At 28.2% G+C, this 19,422-nt stretch overlaps 1 protein-coding gene across 2 annotated transcripts in view; it reads right to left on the bottom strand.

Annotated features, from left to right (window-relative positions):
* LOC111628147 (cGMP-inhibited 3',5'-cyclic phosphodiesterase A-like) overlaps positions 1-19,422 on the bottom strand; it is a 54,389-nt gene that overhangs the window by 17,863 nt on the left and 17,104 nt on the right. For both annotated transcript variants that reach the window (XM_023371885.1, XM_023371886.1), the window contains exons 2-4: positions 10,335-10,595; positions 10,065-10,255; positions 6,340-6,793 (exon numbers count right to left, since the gene is read on the bottom strand). In XM_023371885.1, coding sequence (XP_023227653.1) covers positions 6,340-6,793; positions 10,065-10,255; positions 10,335-10,595 — 906 coding nt within the window. The remainder of the gene's footprint in view (positions 1-6,339; positions 6,794-10,064; positions 10,256-10,334; positions 10,596-19,422) is intronic.

The following is a 19,422-nucleotide window of genomic DNA, read 5'->3' as shown; positions in this document are numbered from 1 at the left end:
AGCGTCGATTTTCCGAAAGTCAATCATCCGAAACGTCAATCATCCGAAAGAATTCCAGTCGGCAAATTTAAATTTTCGCCAGTTCTGTGGCGCTTCAATCTTTGGCTATGTCTTGGGCTACTCAAATATTTTACGTTTTTGATACTAAATTAACATCTGAAGTATAATTTTTTATTATTTTTATATTTTTCAATATATTTATTTTGTTGGTACAAAATAAAAAAATAATTTTTAACGATACAATAGTCTTTGTTAGGGTTAACATCGACGAAAATTCAACGCGAAGCGACACGCAACGGATAAAAATTTCGACATCGGATACGTTAAACTATTTTTTCGTACGTAAGTCAGTTATCCGAAATATCAGTTATCCGGACAACCCCAGTCCCCAATTGATTCGGAAAATCGACGCTCTACTGTATTAACAAAATTTCTTGTCAAATTCTATTATTTATAAAATATAATACAAGTTGTTAGTTTATTTCCATTTTTAATATATTGGAGGCCTCAAAAAAGTAAGTATTCAGGGAATGTCTGAGATACAATCATTACATATTGAAATAATATTAAATAAAAATTTATGCTTGAGATTTGATATTATAGTTTGTTTATCAAAATAAATCTTTGATTAATTTGAACAAACAAATCATAAATACTTTAAGGGAATTTCTGTAAATATTCCTTGAAGCTAATATTTAATTTCTCTTTACTTTCACCTAAATATTTTATGTTTATTTGCAAATATAATCAGGAAATGAATTATTAAGAGTATTTTTAAAATAAAAAAGTAACCAAAGATAATATGGATTACTATTTTATTACACTAAATGAAAGTGTTACTTTTTATTTATTTTAACTAAATAAATTCAACTTTGTTAGAAATTTATAGAATATTGTTGTCTTTATACACTCCATAAATTTATTTTCTCTAACTCTAAATAATTATCTCTCAAATCCTCCCTCTTATTCTGATGCATTATTAAAATTCCATCCATTTTTCTTGTTTGTTGCCATACAATTTACTTTATTCACTACTGTTATTAATTTATATTAGTTTAGAAAAACTTTCACTTGAATCTGACAGAAACTAAATTACGAAAAGATTCATAAAAATCTTCTCTGAATATCAATATTGCAGCTACATAACTTTCTACGTAAGGAAAATCAAAGCCCTATAATTTTATCTCTTCATAAAATTATAAATTTTCTGCATTTTTTAAAAATTTTGTATATTGTAAATTCTTAGCTATTATCAAATTGTTCAGTAGAGATAAAATTTATATAGAAAACTGAACTAGTACAGTATAACAGAAGGAAAGTATGGCGTTCTGTCAAAAAATGATCCCCTAACATTTTTACATTTTTGGACTTAGGACACCTTGAAACGTCGAGAAATGCAAAAGAAGTCGGGGGAGGGTAATTCTATATGTATGAAAGTTAGTGTGTGTATGGCACGATTTTGTTCACCCTGTTTGAAGCTTTAAAACTCCTGTGCTTTTCATCGAAAATCTCTGAAATTTTACAGGGAAGTTTGTGTATTAGTGGAATTGATGGTATTAAATTTTCGTAGTTAAAGACCGACAGGATGGTAAAATAAAGGGGAGGGAGGTCGTGTGTCATATCTCGAGTACAGTCGGATTTAGTAACGGTTTTATCTGTTATTAGCATTTACAATTTTTTTTTTTTTATAAAACCTATCCCTACCATAAAAACCCTTTTTGTCATTTTATAACAATTAAAAATATAAAAAGTTTTTAAAATAAAATATCATAGCGGATGGTGCCATCAAAATTTTAAATGTTGCCGGGAAAGTTAAGCAACTCGTTGCTGGCATTTTTTTGTTTAAGATCTGATAACTAGACTGATATATTTAGTAATTTTCTGCCTAATTTAAAAACAGAAACAAAATAAAATAAAATACAGATATTTTCTTTTGCTTATGTCAACATGACACTTTTGGTTTACTTCACCAAATTGTATTCACTATCTTATGACAGTAAAAGACATTTACCTTAATTATTGTCATCTACGTCATGTAGCTTAACCAATTACAGCAATAAATTTTAATTATTACATCATTGAAGTTAGCAAATAAAGACGTATATTTATCCATAAAAACGTCACTAAGTTTCATTCAATTACAACCCATTACGTTATACGTGTATTCGAATCAATTAGTTTCATTCATTACGGTCTTGATTCAATCTTTTTCTTGGTAAAATATACGAAATACGTGAATTTTGTATTCTGCTGTTTTTTCTAAATTATTTTAGACGAAATAATAAATTAATTTACGTATGAGAAACTCCTAACTTACACGTACGCATTTTTTGTGTGCCATATTTAACTACAAATATATTTTGTATAATAATATAAAGGAAAAAAAAACGATTGTACATTTGAATATTGCGAATAACTGCAAGGCCATTAAAGACAAATAATGCCATTTCTTATCGTTTTATTGTCAATTCTGAATACAGTATTAAACTGCAATTATTACATGCAAGCAATCTTTCAAACTTGTACTGTATAAACAAGAAATTCCACTTAAAATCTGTTTCGAAACAGTGGAAAAAAAATCTATTCATACTTATATAATCGACAGATTTTTTAAAATATAAATAGATTTTCCACAGTTTCCAGTTAGATAACATTTACTATTGACATTTGTTAAAACTTATTAGAAGTTCCTATACTTAAATTATATTAAAAATAAAAATAACTGTTATTTCTTAAACGAAATTAAAAATTTTTCATTATCTTAACTCTTATCGCAGTAAAACAAAAATGTCAAAATAATCAAAATTCTAAGATAAAATGCCAGTAGAGAATTAAAATATATATATTTAGCACATTAATTGTAATGCTGATAATTCGAATTACTTAAAATATATTCAAATTTGTAATTTCTAGTTTGTGCATTTTATTTTGTATTATCTTGTACTAAATTATTATATTAATTTATTAAATATTACTAAATTAAATTATAGTTTAATCTCCTTGTAAATAAGGTTTATGCAATAAAGAATGAATTAATTTCTAGTCTTCGATGTAAGTTAAATGAAGACAAAAAATTCGCATACAAATATGGTTATTTTACTATAATTCGTAAAAATATATCGTTAAAACTGCAAACAAATACAGAATGGCAGCATAAAATCAGAGAGAGAGAGAGAAAGAGAGATGAGAACTTCACAATCTCTTCACCCCTTCCTCTCATCGGTCGATTGTGTAGTTTTGACCAGTGAAAGCAGCTCATATCAATGATGAAACAGATTCTAATTTTCAATTTTCTTCTAAAATCGCAAATTCTATGATGCGAATTACTTATGATCTTTTGCATTTAGCCTAATTAAACAATTCTGTAAATAACTTCCACCCGATCAAATAGCAGTATTTAGTAATACTACATTAATAAATGTACTAAGAAAAATCTTCGAAATCTATGAATTTCATTTTAATTACTAATCTGATATCAAATTAAGTTGAGTTGCGGTTATTCAATTCAATTTCTTTACTTGTTGGGCTGCAATTTTCAAATTGCAGATCTACAGATTCCCACTGCCTTTCCTCCGTCCTTACTTAATCTCGAGAAGGGAGATAGACAGATGGAAATCTATTTACGAAATTCCGTCTGGACCGGAAGTCACGTGAGTTTTTAAAAATTAAAATAAGATATTACAATAAGTAATTGCTCGTTACAGATAATTTCATTATAAGCATGAAAATATCTATTAAAAATTATACCTAAATCTAATTTTAATACTTTTAACAGGCCATTGTCTCCACCACAAGCAATATAACCATGTTCTTTGTTCCAAGCAATAGTTCTTATCCATATGTCATTAGGTATGGCAATCTANCATGAATAAACAGTGGCGCTTTATAGGTTCGTGGAGGCCTCCATATACAGAGTTGACTTCATACAATTTTCTCAGGGATATTTTTTGGGGGAAATATTTTCTTATAAAAAGATTGGTTTGGGCCCTCTAATTATGGGGACTCCAGACAATTGTCCTTTTTGCCCATAGGATAACGCGCCGCTGTGTATAAAATAGAATACTGAATTATAGAAAGTCTATAGCTATCTTACAATATGTGATTTCTCATGAATTTAAGGAATAAATACTCGAATATAAGCTGATAAAAGTTATTCGAAAACAAAATAAATGATAATTATTTAATTTAAGCAACTCCATGTGGATACTGACAACTTCGACAGAGTAAATGTAGAGAAGGTAACTTAATTTGATTAAACTGGAATGTTTACGCAGCATAGATATATTCTACAATAACTAGAGATGAAGCAACGTGTTAAACTAAACGAATAAAGTATAATTAACTGAATTATAAAAGTTTGCAAGAAAACAGAACAGTAGTGTTGTACTGTTATGTGACAACATTGCAAGAAAATTTTAAATTGGAAAACAGCAAGGAGCCACCAAAATATGACAGCTTTAAAAATAACAGGAAAATTCCGAGAAATTATAACAATAAACCAAAACGAAACACACAATAATAAGATAATTCCTTCAATTATGGTGGCGAAGTAACACAACTGCGCCTGGAAGCGCAAATCAATTTCGAACCCCTTGAATGTTTCATTTAATATTCTTAAATGAAAATCAGTATAAAATTATTTCTGTTTAGAGAGTCTTAATTCGAAGACTCAAGCAGGCACTTAATTTGCTTACATTTATAAAGTTATAAAACGAAAAAACATCAGGCAAAATAACAAATATCATCTCATACGATTAAATTACTGTATCTTTTGCAATTTCAGTCTAACAATTTTTCTGTCAATAAATTCAATAAATAATGTTCTGTCAAAATATATTCAGAATATATTTTAATTAAAGACATGCCATGCAAATTCAACAGCAATTTATGTTAAAAGATAATGCCAATAAGTTAATTCCACGTACAGAGAATACAGTACTAATACACTAGTTCTAAACCATTTACAAATTCTTGACGGTTGGTAGCATTTGATTTGCGAATAATTTTAAACGGACTTTATCAGATCTATCAATTTTGAATTGCAATTTAATATGGACTTAATATCAGATTAATAAATTAAACTAAATGACGTTTCATATACGATTGAATAGATTTTAAACAAAAAAAAATTCAGATAAAGCCGTGAAATACGGGGATTTTGTGGTTGATACTTCATTTCGGAATTATAAAATTAATTATGTAAAAAAAATAATACATGTACAACGTATTTACCCATTCAGTTCCTCCGTAGTATTAAGCACAGTGTGTAAAAATTCATTTATTGTATTTACTGGGCTGCAATTTTCAAATTGCAACCCCGCATTGTGATGATGTCACAATAAATAATTGCTCATTGTGATTAAAATACTGTATTATATAAAAATTAATAAACTATTTTATAAAAAAATGTTTTAAGAAATCCTACTTTTAGATATATGCTAACTGAATTCTAATAAAATGGCGCATTAAATAAAATGGCAATTTAAAAGCACATTAAAAGTATAATAAAATAATTAAGATGATCTTTACACCACTAGAAAAAAATTTCAATTAATTTAAAAGGAAAAAAATAATGTGGCCTAAACATAAGTTCCTGATTTATTTATAGGGATATTTATATTTAATAATTAAATTTTTCGCCATTAAGGACATTTTAAATAGTAAAAAGAAAAAAAAATCGCTTTTTCGTTAATTATCAGCTAAAAGTTCGCATCGCCAACTAGAACATTACGTAATTTGCTATTACAGTTGCTAGTGATAAACACCAATACAGAAAACATACTTTAAAACTCTCTAAGAATCGATAATGTCTCTCTTTCTCCCCTTATACTTTGAAAACTAAAATTTCTTTCAACAAACTATTAAGAACTCTACTAACATAAATAATTTATACACCTTTACGTGAATTTATGTTTACCTTAGATTACTTTATGCTTAATAAAATAAAATACACCGCTGCAATTAAAAAAAATTGTCATTGGATATTGTTTATTTACGCGTTGTAATGAGATAATTTTTATAATTAATCAATCTTTGACGCGTACTGTACCTTGTTGAAACGAGAGGAAAAGAACCGAATTGTTAAATCTTGCGTTAAATTTTAACAATATTTGTGTATTCTAACGGAAATCTTTTTATAATTTAAAAATTAAACAATAGTCGAACAGAAAAAAAAAAAATACTTATATCTCATTGTAAACAATGGTAAAATACATATTAGAAAACGTAAATTACACTTCAGATACTTTGAGCAAATTAAAATCTCTCCCAATTTCAAGGGATTATAAGTCAAAAGAGCCATTTATTAGTCACGATTAAATCTCATTAGAATCAGCTTACCTCGGGAACTTCAGCAGACGGTGTTGGTGTCACATCATCTCTTTCTAGAAACTGAGGTGAACGTGCTAAGGTACCACACACCGCACATCTAAACAATTCGTTGGTGGTTTGTATTCCTAGAGTCCTCGGATGTTTACTAGAGACATCCGCATCGTCACCAACGTTACTCTCGCTTCCGCTGGGTGAATCGTTACTGCTCTCGTAATCGGAAGTAATGTTAACTCTTTTAATAGAAGGAAGAGGTGGTAGAGGATGACTTGCTTCGTCTTCCGTTTCTCCAGCGCTGCTCTGTTGAGCGGCATCCTGAAGTCCGGCTAATTCACTCGGAGTCAGAGGATGAAGACTACAAACGGTCTTCCTCTCGCGAGAACTTCGACGGGAACCCCAAGCTCCAGGAAGAGATGTTGTGGAGAATGATCTACCCTTAGAAGTAATTTCTGCAGGAGTAGATTTCCTATAAAGATAAATAAGTACAGTACTTTATATCAATAATAGTATTTGTAATTTTATTATTTATACCTCATCAGAATAAGTCTGTATATCTATCTTCGTCGTCGTGTGTTGCTGTATGATACGTTCTCTCAAGCAACCTTATGATCACTCCGACGAATTAAAACGAGAACAAGAGCAGTGGAGCGTTATCCTGTGGGCAAAATGGACAATTGCCTGGGACGCCATAAACTGGGGCCACAAACCGATCTTTTATAAACTCATTACTATAGTAAGAATACTGAAATTTAAATATGGCGTCATATCGGGGACTCTAGATCGCTGATATGACGCAGGCGCAACGCAAAACTTAATCCTCCATAGGTCACGTTAAAAAAAAAAACAAAGATACAGGGGAATTCCTCCAAAAATATCTAAAGCGACAATATAATACATGGGGCCCCCTAATTCAAATTTGTCTGGGCCTCATGAAGCTATAACGCGCCACTGAATAAGAGGAAATCGAGTACAACTTTATTATTTGTATTCGAATAATCTTCATATTACGCAAATATAAAAATAAAATAAATAAATTAAAACAGTAAAAGAATATCTTCATAATTTTTAAGCTGTCATTTACGATTTAATGAAACTAATGTTTATTTATAAATTTTATCGTATTGTAATGGATTATGAAACTACTGGTTAACCACGATATATTTAAATAATTTTTGGCATTTTTAGTGTTTAGTTTTGAAGAAATAAACAACGATAATTTGCGAAGAAACCCGATAACGACACTTGATTTTTGCTCAATTGCAAGGCCTAATGAACAACGATTTATTGCCAGTAGAGTGAAATCATATTTCTCCATCCAAGTATTTTTACTTACTGACAGCTTAAGTATTTCGAAGTGTTATCATTTTTATTTTTTTTTCTATTTTAAAAGAATATTTAAACTTAACCAAAACAGTTTATATAGAGAGTAATTTTTATTCATGAATCAACACTAATATTTCAAAAAATTTAATTAAATTTTCATGTTTGTATTTAAAATGTGCCGAGATTTATATAGATATAGGCTAAAAACAGAACAGAAAAAATTCTTCATAAAAAAAAAGAGAGAAAAATTCGATGAACAATCGATTTAATGATTCTAACCAAACAAAAGAAAATCGATAAAAATAAATGTCACATACACACACACACATATATATATATAATCTTTTCTTACTTCTTAACAAAAATTTTTAAAGTGTAGGCTGTAACCAAATAGAAGTGGAAATTTTTCAAACTTCACATAAAAATTTACATAAATATTATATAAAATAGTACCGTAAATCAATGTTAACGTAGCTATAACAGAGATAACAATATAATTTTTTGTAATAGAACAGTATTAACTTTAATGGATAAAGCAATAGAAGAAAGTTTGCAGAAAGGTCTACTACATTTCCAGTTTACTCCCCTCAACGTGTCTTGAAATGTCAACTAAAAAGGAAATTCCTTAAGAAAGATTTTCTACTTCAATTGAGAGAAAGTTTTTCTAGGATAAAAAAAAGTTGGAAGAAAATTCGAGTGGAAAAATTCTAAAATCACTTGTATTTTCAGTTTAGATTCAATATAAATAAATACAAAATCTTAATTTTGATTAAAAATAATTATGTCTAACTTACTAAACTTTATGACAGTTATAAGTATTTTGTGATTTTTATAGCTTTGTTTAATGTTTAATATATATAAGCAGGCTTTGTACAAGAGTATAATTTTTAAATATGATTTTTTATGTATAGAATCTCGTGTTTTGGTTTACGACTAATATATTATTCTATACAAACATGGCTTTTCAAACTGCGCTTGAATAGAAACAAAATTTATTTCTACGGACAGAAATTTATTCACTTATTTTCCTATTTTGTTGAAGAAAATTTTTTAAGAAAACAGACTTCAATTGTAATAAATGCGAAGAACAAAACGTAAGGGTAAAGGTAAACGAAAAAAAGAAAAAAAAATTATAAATCTAAGAGTCAATTTCCAAAATTTCAATAATGCTGAGTAAGTCGTATTATTAGAAATGAAATGTTATTGATTCATTAATCCTACGGGGTATACGTCAAGAAACAGTTCCTTTTAGATTTAAATTTTGAAAAATGTTTTTGTTTATGCGCCATGCTGACTCGTTAAAGGTCAAAAGTAGATATGCAGTAGTAACTTACTTAACCACACCACGTTAATATATATATATATTTATTTATTTATTTAATTTGTTAACGGGAACGATAAGTTACTAATATTTTCGTGAAAAAATTCTCTCTTAAACGTGTACAATTTTCCTAAAGCAAATTTTAATTATAGGCCTGTAACTTGCGTATTTAACCTAATATTAAATTTAGTCACGTACTGCGGCTTCGAGACGAGTTGAAAATTAACTTTTCCAAAAGTTTATTTTTATATTTATGATTCATCGTTATTAAACTGCAACTATCTTGACAGAATATTCTAAAGTCTATAATTATTACTATACCGTAATGTTCACGTGTAGAAATTTTATATATAAAAAGGTCCAAACGAGATATGGTTACCACGTTTCGACTCAAAGGTCTACGACCTTTTATCTTTTATTTCTGATAGAGATAAGGCCCCAATATTTGACATAGCTCAATTATAATTCGTGTAATCTGAAATTAGAGAAAGTAGATTAAACGAGAAATAGTTTTGTATTGAATAAGCAAAATCATTAATTCTTTATGCAGAGAATTATGGTTAATGAGCGCAGAGAGAGTGGGTTAAAGTGGGTTATAAGTAAAAAATTAGATATATACCTAATTATATTCTTGTCAGACAATTTATATTACCGAGAGAGTTAACAGAAACATGAAGTACAGAACGCAATCATTATATACGATATTAATTTAATAGGCCATTTGAAGTCATCAGTAAACGCTGGATCATCTGCATGAATTTTATTTTTTATCTGAAATTTTTTATGCTGTGGGGCTCACATCAATAAATAGTACTGTACATTTTGTATCCAGCGATGAAGCGATGGAAATCTACAAAACTATAAAATTGAAAAATCCAGCAACAATATTTTTGAAATTCTGTGAATATTTGTTTTAATGTTACGTTTGAAACAATCCTATAAAGTAGTCTTACATCAAAAATATATTGACTCCTATTCTATAGCCTCACAAAAAATTTTTTTATGTTAGTTTTTGATGCAAAATACCCGAGAGTAAACATCGAATAGATTTATATGGAATGGTCTATAGAATTTTCAATAAAGCAATTCTTACTTTGGTGATATTATATGTCCTGATGATTGATTGTTAGTAGGACTTATATCAGAAGAATTCCGGAAACTCGTGCTTCGTTTCCTGCAAGGTTCTGGTTCGAGAGTAGGAAGACCCGTAGCTGAAGTAGTTGTTGTCCACATACTCGTAGACATTCGACGAAGTAGGCTTGGAGGTAAGTTTCTTCGAAATCTCTATAAAAAGTAGCCATATATTTCTCTATTAAATAAAGACTTCGACATAATGAAAATAATATTTAAATTTAAATTTTACCTTTGGTAAACCTGTAGGCCTTTCACCCGTAAAAGGTATCTCTTCTGCATCACAACCAGAGCTAAAATCAGATAAAGAAACACTTGTTCCGACTAGTCTAGGTCTGTGATGAGTGGAAAGATGGTTTGGAGTATTTAATAGGGAGGCAAGGGCCCTTAATCCACTAGTGACGTGGGGCGGGAGAGATGAATCGGCTAACATGTCTGTCACTAAACCATGGGCTTCGGACAACAATGCTGCATCCACAGTAGAATTCGAACTCTAAAAAAAGAAAAAAATTGGATTTTAACATTTAAATTAAGAACTAAATTTCTGTTCTATATTAATTATAGATTAATACAAAGATAATAAATTACAACGTATAGAACTTTAAACATTAAGAATTTTACTGTGCTGACTCATCTCAAATAAACTTATGGAGATTCCCTTAAATTGCATTAGACCGAAAGTTTTAAATTCTCACTGTTATAATCAATACGACAGATCAGAATATTATCTCTAACGTTAACAACTAACATTATATATCATAAACGAAAATTTGACTTCTTATCGATTATTCTACCATATTTTTGATATCAATAGAAATACATTTTAAAAAGTTATTTAAAAAATAAAATAAAAATACAAAATCGTCAATAAATCGGTTCAAAGTATCTTGTCTCATATAGTCTAGAACAGTGTTTTTCAACCTGTGGGTCGCGACCCCCAGGGGGTCGCGGGTAGAAGAAAAAGACAAGTGTTTGTAGGTCCTACACTACATTAAAAAAACTACAATTTCAGCGAGAATTATGGCCCACCCCAGAAAATGATAGCGGAAAAAGTGTTGAGCTGACTTGCAAAAGGAAATAAAAAGTAGAAGCTGAAAATTCAGATCCTAAAAAAAAAAAAAAAGGTCAACAGTTCCCTATGCCCAATGTTATAATTAAAGGAAGTTTCATACTTTGTGTGTTAAACTATTGTCGATTCTTCTGAAATTTTCATTTTAATCAACAATAATTTGTCTCAACAGAAAGAAAATTAAATACATAGTTTTTAAAATCACTGATATAGTTTTAATATGGCCCTAGGGGGGTCGCCAGAATTTTTTAACTTGCAAAGGGGTCGCGTATTCAAGAAGGTTGAAAAACACTGGTCTAGAACACTGCTAAACGTTTCAGAAAACTAAGCTCCATTAACAACAAAGAAGTCATTTCTACACAATTAGAGATCAAGCATAAAAATAAAAAAAATGCGAAGCCACTTAGTAGATCTCCGACTGTTTCCTTTTCCTTTCAAATCATTCGAAAGTTTTCAACTTCTTATCCTTTGACACGAATTTAAACTCTCAATAAATTACTATTAGATTTCACTTCGTAAATTCTTAATATAGAGATGAATTATTTATAAAACAAGATGAATAAATTAGAATATGAAAACAAATTTTCAAACAGTTATAAATTGTATCATTGTATGGATACAAATGGCGATAATGAGAATTTTTAATCATTTTAATGAATTCAAAAAATCTTTGTTAAGCTACACAATATTCAAACTATCACCAACAGAGTTTTATATGTACAATATTGTCATCTTGAATACGACTGTAAGAGGATATATGTAGATTCTCACGCACAATAATAGGGATAATTCGAGCACTTTCGTATATTGAAAAAAATAGAAATAATTCGACTTCTCGCATAGTACATTTTACGGAGTCTTTAAGTAATCCGAAATGAATCCGACCGTTTTCTTGATAAGATAATTTTATCCAAATCGATTGAGTTATCTGAGAGATGTTTGCTGCAGATCCTCACTGCTATTGGTCTTTGTGTCGAAATGCCAAAGAGCAAATCTATGACCTGGGATGATATTACTTAAAAATGTGTTAATATTGACAAATTTATTCTACATTTTTATACAAAAATGTAGAATAAATTTATGGGTACATATTTTAACAATCACCAATTAGGTGCAGAAGACTAGAGTATGACACCATTATATTACCCCTTTTTTTCTTAATGGATCTTAAGCCGCGACAATTTTAAGATAGTCGCGATGTAAACACGGGAAACGGGAACAAACATGAAACGATTTTAAACACTTTGTCAAGGAAGAAAAAGTTTAATGAAAATTTCCAGTATCAGTACTGTAAACAGCAAATCAACGCAAACAATCAAAACAGAAAAAAACATAAGAGAATCAGAAAAAAAAAACCAAAAGAAAGTAAAACGTAAACATTTCAAAGACAAAAGAAGGGCATAAATATAGTAATATTATATCTTTAAATTTTAATTCCGTTTCATTAATAATAATTTTTTTGTCTGCTTTACAAGAAAATTAAAAACAAAGAATTGAAAAATTTTTTTAAAATGTCACAGAAAATAATTATAACTACCGTTTATAAAATGTTTCTAATTAACATTTTCCTTAATTTATAATAAATTTTCCCAAATCTATTTTTAAATGATGTAAGAATAACCATCCCGCTACGAATGACGTCAATCTACCGTGGTATTATTATACATAGCGCAGAAGTAGAGATTTTATTAACAAGAAAAATAATCGATATTCAGTTTAAGTCAGGAAAATAATCCAAAATAACAACGGATTCTGACAGTTCGTGCTGGATAAGTAATATCTACCAATTACAAGCCATCTTTTCTGACGAAACCGGTCGATGATTCTCATTTACGGAACACTTCGTTGACATCGTCTTTTAGATTCTTTTTTTTCTTCAAGTAAAAATTGTATTTTAAAAATATTTTTCAAAAAAGTACACATTTTGAATAAAAGAACTTAATTTTAAGGCTTAAGCATATATCAAAAAATGTAATGTTAAAGTAAAAACAGTAAAAATTTTTAAAAAGAAAAAAAACGATGATTGGCTAGTTCAAATATTTAAATTATTAATAACCAATAAGAGTACTTTACAGTAATACATTTATTTTTTTCGTTAACCAATTATACACGATTTTGATTCGTATTTAAATTAAAATTTTTTAAATCAACCGATGGGGACATCGGAATATATTTTGATATGTTTTTAAAAAAAATCACTCATGATTAGAATAAAAATAAATTTTGAATTGAATAAAATCTAAAACCGAAGTTGTAAAACAAAATTCTGAATTAAAACGACCGATTTTTTCATTGATTTTTGTAAAATTAAATTAAATGTTTTAAATTAACAATTAGACTCAGATTTTAATTCATACCTAAATTAAAATAGCTATTAATTGCTTAATTACGCATTTTAAAAGAAGCTTGTTGGTTATTTAAATTTTATTTGCCTGAATTATTTTTGTTTAGTGTCAAGTTCCATTAACATCAGATAAAATTGAGGTTTTATTTTTTAATCAGAACTTATTTTTATTTAAAAAAACACTATTTGAAAAATATAAGTTTTGATTAGAAATAAAAGTTCAATTTTGCGATGATATCGATGGAACGTGACATCAAAACAAAAAAACATTTCAGCAAACAAAAAAATATTAGATCTATTGGTTATTTTTGTGTTTTTGTATATTAACAAGACAATTTTAATCAACCCAAAGAAACATTGACGATGTAACGGATGACGACAAAGAGACAGAAAATTGATTTATTTATTTTTTATTATAATAACTGATGTTTAAAACGAGACAAGGGCAATAATTGTAACTACTGTATTCGTCTTTAAATGGTGGTTAATTAAAATAATGTATATCATATTATTTTAATTAACCACCATTTAAAGACAAATAGTTACAATTATTACCCTTGTCCCGTTTTAAACGTATCAATTATTTTACTAAAAAAAAAAAAAATAAATTTTCTGTCTCCTTGCCGTCATCCCTTACATTGTCAATATTTTTTGGCTTTTTGTGTTCTTTGATTGTTAAAAAAAGGTTATCATCGTTGCTTGTCATCTTCAAGCCTTTTACGTTGTATAAATAGTATTTATAACACATTTTCGAACAATAACGTTGATGCTTATCAGAATAATATCCAAAATGCAGATCGGACGACGAGGAAACGTTAATAATACATTTAAAAAAAATAACTTTTTAATTTTTTATTAAAAAAGTAATAAAAAGTTGCCGGTAATCGTTAAAAACACCAACGAAACGAGCTAATTAAAATAATTAACACGAATATAATATAATTTACGATAATTCGAAAATTATTTCCGAAATAGTAATAACAAAGAGGCGCCTCTGGTGGCAAGCTTATGTGGATGACTAGAAAAAAAAATTGTACTGAATTTGTGATGAATGTAAATTATTTAAAATTATTTTAGCAGTTTGAAAAGCTTGGGTTCGGACAAATATTTATTAATGGATTTGTAATTAATGCACTTATGTCGACTGCGCATATTAATAATGTTAGAAAGAAAAGAAAATGAAAATTTAAATAATTGAAATATCAACTGCGCAACCCATTACAGTAATTCACAATCGTTTTCTTTTCGTTTTTTCCGTTTCTCTTCATCGTTGCTGTTATCATTTTCGGTTCGTTTTCCGTTTTTTTCGGTTTGTCCTTTTCCTCGAATTCACTACAGCGAATTGTGATTTAAATTTGAACCAATAAGAGCGTTAGTAACAGTATTGTATGGAATTTATTGGTCATTTTTCCGTATATTAACAAGACAATTTTAATTTAAATTTTATAAACAACCGAAGCTTACTCAGCAGAAAATAATAACTTAATCAACACCTGATCACTCGCTGAGAGATTTATTAAGAAAACAAACGTTTTCAATCCAATCAATGGATCATCCTCAGGTTATATGGAACATTTCAAAAAATAGAACAACAAATTCAAAATACAAAATATAAATATTAATAACCGTTAACATATACGCTATTAAAAAATGTTTTTAAATAATAAAATTAATACAAATGCTGCTAATACTAAAAATAAAATAAAAATAGTCAAAAATAACAAACAAATTGTGAATACTAAATATTACTACTTCTAACTTAATAGACAAACTGTTAATACTAAATATTAATATTGCTTACTTAACTATACAGAGTTTTTACTACAAATATTATTAAAGTTCCTGCTCTTATTTTAAGTTTTTAATTGCAAACCTCCAGGCGGAAGGAAGTCCCTCTGCATCTCTTGCGTTGATGCAATTTCCTTTAAATTTGCTTCTATAAATTTCTAACTTTTCAGCTGTTCTTGCCAAAGTCGGAGAGTGTATCTGTTTCAGGATTTCCGCTTCATCCAATCGTACTATTGAACCTTCCGTTTGTGCCATTTGAGCCAATACTGTGGCATTACAACCTTTTCTAGTATCTATATCTGTGCTATTTTATCCTTACACCTAGGTTTCTAGTAGTAACACCAACATATTCCTTATTTATTCTTAATATCTGATTATCGTATGGGATCTTATATACACCCGACATATCTTCTTTTTTAACCACCCCTTTATCGTTTCTAAGTATTCTGTAAAAGTCGGAGCTCTTTTTAAGACCATCCTTGTATCTTTTTATATTTACGATTTCTTTCATAATGCTTCCTAAGCTCTTGTTGTACGTAAATTTCGTGTATGTAGGTGGACCTCGAACAGATACTATACGTGTACCAACTTCTAATTTATTGATAATCCCCTTTATAACATTCTTCTTGTAGCCCAATGCTCTTGTAGCCTGGATGTCGGTACAGTATATTTAGAGAGGAACGTATATCTACCGGGGTATTTATTAAACCAACGCATAGTCCACTATATATACCTGCAAGCTCCAATGATCCTTATAAATATAAATTAGCAGCATTTCGAGCATTAGTTAGGAGGGTATTTTATACTGCGAAAGTATAATAGACAGGGACGCAGAAATAGAAAGAATCATGCAGGTAGCAGAAGCATTGGGCTACAAGAGGAATATTATAAAGGGGATTATCAATAAATTAGAATTTGGTACAGATATAGTATCTGTTCGAGGTCCACCTACATACACAAAATTTACGTACAACAAGCGCTTAGGAAGCATTATGAAAGAAATTGCAAATATAAAAGATACAAGGATGGTCTTAAAAAGAGCTCCGAATTTTACAGAATACTTAGAAACGATAAAGGGATGGTTAATTTTTTCATGTTGCACTTTGCAACATGAAAAAATTGAAATTTATAAGAGTAAATTAAGGGACGGTTGTATCAATGCATGGGATGCTGATGGTTTAGCCTCGGCATGGAAGTTCTTTGTAAAAGAAAAGTTAAAACACACAAATTCTTAGTTCATATCTGCCTTTATAATGTGATGCTTTTTGATATATATATTTTTATGAATTTAATCATTTTTGTGCATTTAATCTTTTAGGTTTATTTTTGTTTTTAGTTTTATATCGCCTTATTTTATTATTTATATTAATATGGCTTCAATCTATTTATTATAGTTATTTTGTATAGTGATTGGTTAATTTATTTTACTTTTTAATTTTGAATTTGTAATGTTCGAAAGTTCCGTTTTAACGCAATTTTCAAAGGTGTTCGATAACTTGTCACCTGATGATGGCCTATTCCATTAGGCTGAAAACGTTTGTGTATTAATAAATATTTTTCAGCGTTATAAGGTGTCTAATTTAAATTTAAAAATATTTTAAAATGAACTAATCAGAGCGTTAGTAACATTGCTGTGTTTATTGGTTATTTTCGGTCTTTTATATATTAAGAACGCATTATTTTAATCCAAATCCCAAATTTAAATTTAAAACTGAACCAAGAATATCAATAATAGTATTAAGTCAAATGTAAATTTTGATTTAACGATAATACAATTCAACTGAAAGAAAAACTAAAAGAACAAAAGAAAAACAAAAATAGTTAAACAAATACATTTGAAAACAGCACATTCTTTAAAAAAATGTAAATTTGAATTTTTTCAATTAGCCTATCAGATAATTCTTTTTATTTTTTTAATTTAAATTTTTAAAAACAAACCAATAGGAAATTTTATACAGTAAAGTTTATTCTGTGTGAAAGTTAAATACTGTATTGTAATTCGTTAGGGATCAATTTTAAATCCGTTTATTATTCAAAATTAATGACATATCTGACATTCTAATTAATGTGTATTTATACTGAAATTTAATAAGTATTACTCTTTAATTTACCTATGATGTAACATAGTTATCTCCTATGCATACACACATCTATATTGTGAAAAATGTCCAATTTTTCAATTAAAGGAATAAATCCCTCCAGAAAAATTAAATATATATTTAAAAGAAAGGGGAAAAAAGAAGAAAATGCTAGAGTAATCTTCCATTTGAAGAAAAACTACAAACATAAAAGTTAAGACCAGATTTTTGGATAAAACAATATTTTTGTACATCAAGTCCATTTACAGAAAAAAAAAAAACTTCTGATAGATTGGAAGAGATTGAAAAAGTATGTCAAAACTCGTGATAAATTCGAACGTAGACTGCTTAGCCCTACAGTTTGAAGAAATTTTACAATCTTTTTAATGTTCCTTTATGTATCACTTGTCTTTTTGGAAATTCCTAATTGCGTTTCAATTCGTGTAACAAAAAAAATAATAATAAAATAAATCTCTAAGATTTAAAATAATTGGTTTTTAAATCACGTAATCAATTATAATGTAGAAAAATTAATGGTCATAAAAGCTTTTTAATATCTTACCTGATGGGATTTTTTTTCTTCGTTTTTTTTTACTGAATATTTTAAAATTTGGATATTGCTTTTAAATCCAGGATAAAGTAAGAATAACTTATACGTATAAGTTGCAGAAAGTCATAAAGAACAGATTTGTATACTTATAAAATATCGATTTGTATGTATAAGCGTTATTAAAGAATTATTACTCCAAGGACGATCGATATTTATGTACAGTTTTGTGTACAAAACGATAATAAAACTGGCAGAAAATATTTAATGCAATGTCTAAAAATCAACATTATCAGAGGGTAGATAGGTTATTTCATCTTCAGTTTATCGTAACATTGAATAAAAATTAGCTTGTCACATTAACACATTGACTAGATAATACATTTAATATATTGTAATCGCGTATAATAGTAAAATGCATTACAGTACAAAATATCTTATCTGTAATCTTAAAACTTGCAGTAGTTAAGTTTTAATTTCTTTAAAAAAAAAAAAGTAAAATTATTCTCAATGGAGAGAGATAACGTAAGATTAATAGTAACGTGCTTAAAAAGTCGTTATAAAAATTTAATTTTCATAATTAGTTTTAGTAAAATTATTTTAGAAATTTAATATTTAAAGAATTTCGAAGATAATTACATGTTAGAAATGATTATTTATCGCCGTATGTAACGCTATATCAGACTAAACACCATTCAAAATATAAACATGGATAGTTTTTCCACTAGAATAACTCTAGATCATACAAAAAAGGTTTGTATTGACTTAGATATTGCTCAATACATTATAACTGAAAGTCTAAGACGTTACAGTTATTCATTTAAATTGTACAGAGCCTATGTAACCTCAACCTTTTTTTCTTTGTTGAAGAGAGATTCTATCAATAGTTTACAGTAACACAATAATTTAAATTACTAATATTTAAATAATTTGATATACAAAATTTATAATCGTGATTACTGTAAATGATATAATTTAAATTACATCATACAATATAAATTATATAGTTTAGGTAGAAACCAAGGGAAATAAATTAGATTGTGAAATTTTAATATATATAAAATTATTCATGTTGAAATGTTTAGCATTGCATTATGAGAAAATACTAAATCACGTCTGGCAAATAATTATAGTAGTAAATTCTAGAAATCCGAAACAAAACGTATATTTATCGTTTTCCTATAATCTATTCAATACTTGGCTTCATGAAGCTGTTAAATATTATTTTTATCACTTCGTTTCTTTAAATTAAATAGGAGAAAAATTGTTTATTATTATTATTCTATTATTGGATATAATGGTTCTTAAAATTTTATACTTCGCTTCAATTATAGAATGTATTCTCTTTTCATTTATATATTATATAAATATATCGATTTAAATCAGAGGTTCCTAATCTGGTCGCTAGCTACCCTCGAGGGGGTCAATCGATTTATCTGAGGGGTCGATAAACTACTAGGGGTCTTTTGAGGGCAAGCAATCAAAGTTATATTT

Source organism: Centruroides sculpturatus, unplaced genomic scaffold (assembly GCF_000671375.1).
Source record: "Centruroides sculpturatus isolate CEXI.00-Female unplaced genomic scaffold, Cexi_2.0 scaffold447, whole genome shotgun sequence".
Taxonomy (NCBI): Eukaryota; Metazoa; Arthropoda; class Arachnida; order Scorpiones; family Buthidae; genus Centruroides; species Centruroides sculpturatus.
This window is presented reverse-complemented; position numbering and strand designations above follow the sequence as displayed.